General features: G+C 45.4%; 2 protein-coding genes across 3 annotated transcripts; both read right to left on the reverse strand.

Annotated features, from left to right (window-relative positions):
• Positions 1-334: 334 nt before the first annotated feature.
• Positions 335-4,636, reverse strand: LOC308152433 (uncharacterized protein). Of its 2 annotated transcripts, XM_080525416.1 has the most exons (6): positions 4,501-4,636; positions 3,256-3,595; positions 2,751-2,853; positions 2,467-2,629; positions 1,880-1,939; positions 335-1,245 (listed from the first exon to the last, which is right to left on the reverse strand). In XM_080525416.1, exons 2-6 carry the CDS (start codon positions 3,283-3,285, stop codon positions 924-926), a joined length of 678 nt encoding a protein of 225 aa, XP_080381542.1. In that variant the 5' UTR covers positions 3,286-3,595; positions 4,501-4,636; the 3' UTR covers positions 335-923. The 2 variants fall into 2 exon arrangements, with proteins under 2 accessions (XP_080381542.1, XP_080381541.1); XM_080525415.1 differs by lacking the exon at positions 4,501-4,636 and having other exon boundaries at positions 3,256-3,837.
• Positions 4,637-5,464: 828 nt separating this feature from the next.
• On the reverse strand, positions 5,465-7,116 carry LOC308152577 (fatty acid-binding protein 10-A, liver basic-like). The gene is made up of 4 exons (XM_080525585.1): positions 6,928-7,116; positions 6,682-6,854; positions 6,464-6,553; positions 5,465-5,588 (listed from the first exon to the last, which is right to left on the reverse strand). The coding sequence occupies exons 1-4, from the start codon at positions 6,992-6,994 to the stop codon at positions 5,538-5,540; spliced, it is 381 nt and encodes a 126-aa protein (XP_080381711.1). The 5' UTR covers positions 6,995-7,116; the 3' UTR covers positions 5,465-5,537.
• Positions 7,117-9,708: the final 2,592 nt, after the last annotated feature.

Genomic DNA, 9,708 nt, shown 5'->3' on the forward strand with positions numbered 1-9,708 from the left:
ATGTTCTCCAACTGGAAAATTCAACATTGGTTTACTGGTCAATCTGTTCAGTGTTGTGTAGGTGTCAGTGCTTGGGTTGACTTATCCTTTGTGTGGTGCTGCTTGACCTGCAGTAAACCACTACTATAAGGAGATTGGATTAGTAGAATCTTCTCACGTCTGTTGCCTCTTTTCTGTGTCCCCTGTGCATACACTTTATAGTGGATAGTTCATCTACAATATCATATGGTTCCTGGAAGACACCTCAGTAAAGAAGCCAAAAAGACAGCTCTGATAGGGATTGTAAAAAGAAGCCTACAGTTTGTCATTTTAAGCTTTTATTACTTTTGGGGATAATTCAGTTGCATATACAGTTGAAAAAATAAGTGATAAAATGTATTTAGAATAGGCAAAGACTTGTGTAAGCTGCTGTCAAGAAGGACAAACAAGCAAACAAAAGATGAGCTTTTAACACTGTAAAACAGGTCCATACAAGCCGTCATACGTAGGAACCGCAGAGAACACCGGATAACAGAAAGAAGGAATCAATGTCACTAATCCATCTTGTACAGTATGTACAAACAAGGCAACAACTTATATAGAACTTTCAGAAAATGGAGGCTATTAAACCGTTAGCCATGCAATTAACGCCTGAAGGAACTAATAAATCCAAGCAACAAACAAGCGATGTTCAGAAGACCATCGCTGAGCAAATCTTCAATGACGTTGCTAAAAATCAAAAGCTACCGTACCGGTTCTTACACAGGCCAGGTTTCTCAAACAGCAGGGTAGCGTGGTTCTCTTTAGTCATCCTTATTCAAAAACAAACAAAACACATCACACAAACAAACAAACCAACTCTTGACAATGGCCCGTCCTTTCACATTACATATTCCAAATCTTCTGCACGATCATGGAAGGGGCCAAAAGGAGCCAAACATTCATTAGTGTCCCCCTGACTTGCGTCCAGTCCAGGACCTGGAGCGGGAGCGGGAGCGGGAGAGGGAGCGGGACCTCGAGCGGGAAGGAGAGTGCATCCGGGACGAGGGCTCCTGGGGCTGGCGGGGCCCCGGGGCGGGGTGGAAGTCTCCTTCCTGTGGGCTCATGGACTTGGAGCGGGAGCGAGACTTCCCTCTGGACTCCCTCCGGGCCCTGGGCCTGGATCTGGAGTAGGAGGGAGACGGAGAGCGGGACTGGCCGCCGTGGGGCGAATGCTCGGGGTGGGGGCGGTGCTCACGCTGCTGCTCGCGCTGTGGGGGTCTGTGCCTGCAGATACAAAACACCACATCACCATTACATATTTGGCATTTCAGCAGACGCCTTATTCCAAAGCGACTTACAATCGATACATTTGACTAAGCAAGTGAATCGTCGATTCACCGGCGGTAGCAGGAAGAGTGATCTAGCTCAGGCCAGGGGCCGTTACTGACCATCACTGGAACACTTCACATAAAGATTTCATTTTGGGGGTTTGTAAAACGTTCACTATTCATTTATAAATTATAAAAGAAAAAAAGTAGTATTTAAATCAGCTTATATAATTAGCAAAAGTCTATAAACTAAAGATTAGACACAAACCACTTTCTGATAAAGGCCAGTAATACACAGTCAGACATTAGAATCATTCTAAAGATTTGAAAGTGAACGAAAAGGCATGAAATTAACCCGGGTCTCCCACCAGGAAGTCCAGAAGAGATCCTCAAGGTCTCAGCTGGACTCCAGTTTCACTCAGGCAGGACCACACCTCATCACCAGAGCGTGATTCCAAACCACCTCCTCTACAAGGGCTCACCTCTCATTCTCAACCACCTCCTCTACAAGGGCTCACCTCTGATTCTCAACCACCTCCTCTACAAGGGCTCACCTCTCATTCTCAACCACCTCCTCTACAAGGGCTCACCTCTCATTCTCCCGACTCCTGCTTCGGCCTCTCCCATTCCCATACATCCTTCCGCGAGATCTGGTGGAACACCAAAAACACTGGTAAGAATGCGAACAATATAACTGCAACGACCTGGGCGTCCTTTAAGCACAAACGTTTCCTCGTCTTCTGCGTGTCGTATCGTTGGTCTTGTTTTAGCGGCGCTGCCGTCATGGCCAGGCCTCCCTTCAGAAAGACAGGACTCATGGGACTTCCTGGTTAGATGACGGCCGTGCCTGTTTACCTACTAAAAGAGCCGCCTCTTTACAATGCTCAAGCTGCTATTTACACACGACCACCAGTTGGCCGGCTTGTAAATCAACCTGCTTCCTACACAGAAAAACTGCAAAAATAGCTTTACACTAGCTTATCCTGATGTGATTTTGAAAATGTAAGGATACTGGGTGGTAGAACGCACATATCTAGGAAAAGTCATGAAAGGAGGGTCCTGAAATTTGATCGAGTCCAAAGATATTAAAAAAATGTTTTGCTCACAGGGGTCAAATGACCACTCATGGCTGATTAAGTGTTAAAGGGTTAAGTTGTAAAAAACACAAGGCTCTTACTCTCTGGGGCTCTCGGAGCGTCTGGGCCGGCGGTCGTAGGAGGTGCTGCGTGTCCGGCGTCTCTCGTTGCTGCGGGAGCGGGAGCGTCGGCGTCGCCTGTCCCCCCGGTCGTCATCGCGCGGGTTGCTGGGAGACCGCTCCTTCACCTTCATCTGGTTGGGCGCTGTGAACAGGGATCGGGGGGGTTAATCGCACTGACGTCAGATAGACAACATACATGATTAGCCCTATACCGCATCAGCAGAAAAGAGAAGTTGGGTTACATGTCAATGAAAGGATCTTACTCTTTCGGTCTCCCTGTGCAAACTGGATTTCGATTTGTCGTCCGCACACCCACTTCCTGTCGAGGTTGTGAAGGGCGTCTTCTGCGTCGCGCACGTCTTCGAACTTGCGTGGCTGTTAAGGTTCTTACCTGTGGTCTTGTGGGGTCACATGCTTGCAGCAATATACAACGCAGCCACTTCCACCAAGGTGGGACACATACATAGGCTAATACAGCAAAGCCGGCTGATATTAAATTGCCAGGAACAAAATTGTTAAAGACTTGTTTGGTTCTTCTGGAGATTAAAGATGAAGCAAACATGTTTTAATACAAAGCCTTTGATTTGTTATCGTTACTGAAGGATCCGTACGGCTTCAGCATCAAATAAAATTGAATGCAAAATGTTTCACTAAAAACTCGACCATAATTATTTCTTTCAATTAGGAATACAAATTTCCAAGGTTGGGTGTTACACATTGGCTACAATTGATTATTGAAAGGTTGTCAGATTCATTTTGAGAGGATACAATAGAATTCAGGTTTGTTACCTCAAACATGCTTGACTTTGACCATCTTGATCTTTAGGCTCTTTAACCGCCTCCCAGAAGACCTTGGGTTTCCTGCTTGTCTTTGCCCTTTAATCTCTTTACTTTTCCACTCTTTTGATGACATATCCAAGCCTTGACTCCGTTCCCTCTTTTCCTCTTTGTCTCTTCAAGCTTTAAAATTCTCTTTCTTTTTCTTTTCACCCTTTCCCTCTCTGTTTCTTGCATCCTTATGGTGTTTGTGGTTGTCTTTAGGCTACTCTACACAGGACTGTGTTAATCTCTCTGTGCCGGGCCCACAACTGGATGCTTTTACTTTTTTCTGAAGCAACAACAGAGAAATGTAAGTTAGATGTTAAGAGTACTTCAGTAAACACAAACACAAAATAAAACTCACAGCAATCACACATGCAACCCCCACTGTGTTGAAGTCATGGTCATGGCTGCAATTAATGTTTATAATACATTGTTCTTCGTGATAATTATTAAATGCATTATGAATAACAGTTATATACATACATAGGCTAACAGTCATCCATGGCATGACTATGTTGAGAGGAGATTGACGAGTTTACATTTGAAAATCGCACAACAGTCAGTAAATATAATTAATTCTCACTTTGAAGGGAAAGGATATTGAATATATGCAAATCCTCTTGCGCGGCGTGTATAGAAGTCAAGCGGAATGTAGACATCTACTATGGGCCCATAGCGACCAAACTCACGGCGCAAATCCTCAGGCCTGGATACCATAAATATATAAATACCATAAATACAAGTTTCACTTCAATGACCTGGGGGGTTTTCCATCAACGTCGCTAAAGGAAACCCCCAGGCTTATTTTGATAAGTCTCGCGAGACTATAAGGCTTGATTTTTGGAAATCTCGCGAGATTTGCCAAAATAAGCCTGGATTGTCATTTAGCGACGTTGATGGAATACCCCCCAAGAGGAGGGGGGAGGGGAAGCCTCATGTCAATCAAAACAGTGAAACAGAACAACCACATGTGGCTTTTTTTCTGTTGAAGATTGTGATACCTCGTATTTCAATAAAAACTAACAGAATAGGACATTTAACACGGTATGCATGAAGAGGAAAAGTAACATTTAGCGTTTGGGGAATCTAGCGACAGATAGATCTCACACAGGCCTACTAACAGCAGCTGCATAGAGATCTCACACAGGGCCCCGCCAAACAAAGCCCGAACGTGATCAAACGTGGACTCACCTGGACTCATCAGAAATGTTTCTGATAAAAAGAGATGTATTTGGAGGCCTCAGATATCTGGCCATGCTTTAAAATATTTGTGCGAAAATTAAAAACGGGGTTTCTTCAGCTTGTAAAAAAAGAAGTCGCATTCACGAAGACCAATGGCGAGTAAAAACGACGTGGAAATGTACAATGCGCATGCGCTTTTGTATGCACGCTCTTCCTCGTAGATTCTATTCGCACGGTGAGGCACAACCAGAACCACGGCGCCACCTACTGTCCTGTAGTGGAACGGTGCACATACTTGCAGAATACAGTCAGTCCATATGGAGGACCAAGTCTGTCAAAATAAATATATATATATATATATATATATATATATATATATATATATATATATATATATATATATATATATATATAGATATAGATAAATGAATACACACAGTAATAAGGAAATAAATAAATACAAATATATGTAATTATAAATACATTTATATATTCTTTTACGCATTCATTCTTTGTTTTCCACATTCATTCTTTGTTTTCCACGTTCATTCTTTGTTTTCCACATTTATTCTTTCTTTTCCACATTCATTCTTTGTTTTCCACATTTATTCTTTCTTTTCCACTTTATCAGATCATGTGGAAAACAAAGAATGAATGTGGAAAACAAAGAATGAATGCGTAAAAGAATAAATGTATTTCCTTATTACTGTGTGTATTAATTAATTTATGTATTCATTAATTAATTTATTTATCTATATATTTATTGTTAATTTTGACAGACTTGATCCTCCAAGTCCATACCCTTGATGTTGTCTTGGTATAGATCTAACAAATTAGTGTCATGAAAGAGAAGTCTGTACTAAAGATGATAAGCTGCTGTTGTTTAGTATACCGGTACATATTTATTTTTAATTCAACACTCTTCACAATATCCATCATATATATCAACCAAATTACCATAAGGACAAAGGGCCATTTGTTCATACTTTTTATTGAAACTAAATTGCTGAATTGTATTGTCATCCTTGTTTCGGAATCTTCCAAGATCAAATCCTCTTGCTTTTCCTTGTTAGGGTTGTGGAGCCAGCACTGATAGTCTGGGGAAGTGGAGAATAGTAACACAGACTGATTCAATCTTGGTAGTTTTTTTAATTTATATAGCGCTTTTCCTGCAAACGTTGCAGCTCAAAGTGCTCCAATCATTATATAATCATAACTTAATCATTTAGTCATTTAAAGGCGAGGCAAGATGAGTTTTTAGTCTTGACTTGAACATCATTTTGCTGAGGTTGCATCCCTAATGTAAACAATCTGGGTGCATAAAATGAGAATGCAGCCTCACCAAATCTCTTCTTTTGTACATGTGGTACACAGAGAAAACCAGCGTCAGAAGACTTGAGACTAGTGTGGGTGAATTGGCACAGAGAAGGCATATTGGGTGATTTAGTGGAACGTCATTCCGAGAGTGTGTACTGTAGATTAGCTGTACTGTGCTACACTGTGAACACAGGGTGTCGGCAGGCCACAAGTGTTTAAAATGCAAATAAGACAACACTGGGATAGGCTCACACATGCAGTCTCACACATGCTGTGTGTGTATGTGTGTATGTGTGTGTGTGTGTGTGTGTGTGTGTGTGTGTGTGTGTGTGTGTGTGTGTGTGTGTGTGTGTGTGTGTGTGTGTAGGGGTGAGACTGAGAAGAAAGGGTCTACTGCTGTTCAGACCATTGCTGCCTTTTGTTCTAAACAAGCAGAAGGATCTTGAAATCTATTCTGAACTTAACAGGGAGCCAGTGTGGTTGGTTGAAATAATGTTTAATTTCCCCCCTTTTTCAGAGGCTGTGCTTCATCAGCAGTGATCCGTGATGAACTCAGGACATTACATGACACGATAGATAAATAATTAACCAAAGGCAACAGCTCTTCACTCGGACTGTATTACAGCAAGATTTGATTCAAAACAGAAGTGCTCACCTCAACCATATCCTCTCCTTGAATTTCTCGTATGTGGGTAAACTGCTCTGTATCACAGATGAGCTTCCCATTCTCCAGTCTGGCAGTACACTGATAGAAAAAGGCAAAACATTCACATACATCCTCCTGTTTCCATGAAAATATCAAATCAGTCTTGTCATTAAACAATATGCTGTATGAATGGCAGCATTTCTACATGTATCAATCCTTAACCTAACCTTAAACTTTCTTCCATCCATGGCAGTGATTTCAGCCTCCTTTCCGATGCTGAATGCGTTGGTGACATTGCGGAGGGGGGTTTCCACCTTTATGGTGAAGTCCTCCCCATTCTGCTCTATCACCGTCACCGGCGTAATACCCTTGATCATCCTGACAAGCATCGCAGGTACACCTGAGAGGAGAGGAGAGGTTAACAGCCGCTGTCATCAACATTAAACACATCCACAAAATAAGTGACTTCTCACCCATTGCTTTAAGAAATTCCTCATGGTTCTCCTGTGCGAAGATTTTCCATTTCCCATTGAAGGCCATGTCATTTAGGTCTCGCAGGTGTATTACACACAAACTCAACTGAAATGCAGCAGGATTGATACCGCTGCTATGTTGTCCCAGGTGTCATTCACCTAGGACCACACACACTCACACTCTCTCTCTCTCTCTCTCTCACACACACACACACACACACACACACACACACACAGCTTGTTGGGGACTTTGCCTCCCTGTTATTCACTGATTTCCACTCGTCATAAAGACCCATGGGGAGGAGCCATCCCCTGTGTTCATCATGGTGCAACATGGTAGACCACATCTACACACTACATATCAACATAGACCACATCTACACAGTACATATCAGCATAGACCAGATCTAGTAACATAGTCTCACACTACATATGGACTGAAACCATTAAGTTGGGTATCCATGTTAATGGTCGTCTGGTCGTCAATTGATATAAGACAGCATGGGTCTACATCAAGACCTTCTTTGATTAGCCTCACTGTAATCCTATATTTAAGTACCCATACACCGCTTCAGCCTTCTAAATGTCGAGGGAAAAATCTTTTTCAGCGTGGTCGCTCATAGGCTGGTAGGATACCTGCAAAGAAACAACCTGATTGACACGTCAATCCAGAAAGCAGGCATCTCAGACTTCTCAGGGTGTGTCGAACACGCTAGTGTGATCAGCATCAGGTCCAGGTCGCCAAGAAGGAGGGAACGGTTCTCCACGTGGTGTTCCTGGATCTTGCGAACGCCTTTGGCTCAGTCCCTCACAACCTCCTGTGGACAGCCTTCGACTACTTCAGGGTCCCACCAGCTCTCACAACCCTTGTCAAGGCCTACTTCCAGGACGTCCAGCTCTGCGTGACCACAGCAGAGTACACCACAGCATGGCAACATCTGGAAGTGTGAATCATGGCCGGCTGCACCATCTCCCCGCTGGCCTTCACCCTGGCCATGGAGGTCATAATTCGGGCCTCTCGATGGGTGGTTGGCGGACAGTGAATAAGACCTGGGCTGAGGCTGCCGCCGGTCAGAGCCTACATGGATGACCTCACAACACTCACCACGACCAAGGCTTGCACAGTACGGCTACTAAGAAAGCTCCAGGAAAACATTGAGTTGGCTCGCATGAAGATCAAGCCGAGCAAGTCCAGAAGCATCTCCATTGTCAAGGGGAAGCTGTCAGACCACCGCTTCCACATTGGCGAAGAACCCATTCCAACGGTCTCCGAGAAGCCTGTGAAGAGCCTAGGTCGTTGGTATGATGCCTCCCTCAAAGATAAAGAGCAAGTAGAGCAGCTCAGGAAGGAGGTAGTCAGCGGCCTGGAGAACATCGACAGAACCCTGCTTCCTGGCAAGCTGAAGCTCTGGTGCATGCAGTATGGACTACTTCCACGTCTCCTGTGGCCACTAACCCTCTATGAAGTTCCTCTCTCAAAGGTGGAAAAGCTGGAGAGACTGGTCAACTCATATGCAAGGAAGTGGCTTGGCCTTCCCAGGTGCCTCAGCAGCATTGGGCTCAACGGGATGTTACACCTGCCCATTTCCAGTCTGGCAGAGGAGTACAAGTGTGCCAAAGTCAGACTGGAGATGATGCTTCTGGATTCGAACAATCCATTCGTAATCCAAGCTGCCCCATCCTGGCCACCGGGAGGAAGTGGACCCCATTGGCTGCAACTGAGCAGGCAAAGGCAGCACTCAGACACAGGGACATTGTGGGCCGAGTGCAGGAGGGGAGGAGTGGTCTTGGCCTCGGGATTAGTACACCGGCCTGGAGCAAGGCCAATCCATCTCAGAGACGCAAGCTGGTGGTCCAGGAGGTACGTCAGGAAGAGGAAGCAGGAAGGCGCGCACAAGCTGTGGCGCAGGCAAAGCAAGGGCAGTGGATGGCATGGGAAGGAGTGGAAAAGAGGAAGATCTCCTGGAAAGATCTGTGGGAGATGGAGGCATTCAGGGCGAGCTTTACCATCAGGGCTGCCTACGATGTCCTGCCTTCTCCTGCAAACCTAAGCCAGTGGTATGGCGAAGACCCCACGTGCCCTCTATGTCCAAGTCCAGCAACACTGAAGCACATCTTAGTGGGATGCAAGACCAGCCTCACCCAAGGCCGTTACACCTGGCGGCACGACCAGGTGCTAAAGTGTCTAGCAGCAGTGCTGTACCATAGTACAGAGCACGGGACTGGAAGCTGCTGGCAGACTTGGACAAGAAACTCTGCTTCCCAGCTGAGATCGCATCCACCAACCTGCAACCAGACCTTGTGCTGTGGTCAGCCTCGCTCAAGCTCGTCTACATCATCGAGCTCACTGTGCCCTGGGAGGGTGCAGTGGAGGAGGCCTACAAGCGGAAGAATGCCCAACAACAAGGCTGGACAGCGAAGGTACGCCCAGTAGAAGTAGGCTGCAGAGGGTTCCAGGCTAGTCAGGGAGATGGGAGTACGAGGGCAGGCCCACCGGCAGGCAGTCAAGGACCTCTCCAGGGCTGCTGAAAAGGGGAGCCAGTGCCTGTGGATGAAGAGAAAGGACTCGACCCGGGCGTTCAAATGAGCTGACGGCATCTAGGGAGTGAACCTGGGATACTGGGATTCACTGCTGAACCCTCTGGAGGTGTCGTGGGCTTATCAGCGAAACACTCATGAAGGAGGGCGCCCACTTGACAACCCAAAGGATGCCATCGCTCATTTGGACACCACAGAGTCTCATTGGGGCCTTAAGTATGTATCTATTGAGGGATATCAACA

This window comes from Nansenia antarctica, assembly GCF_963989245.1.
Source record: "Nansenia antarctica genome assembly, chromosome: 3".
NCBI lineage: Eukaryota > Metazoa > Chordata > Actinopteri > Argentiniformes > Microstomatidae > Nansenia > Nansenia antarctica.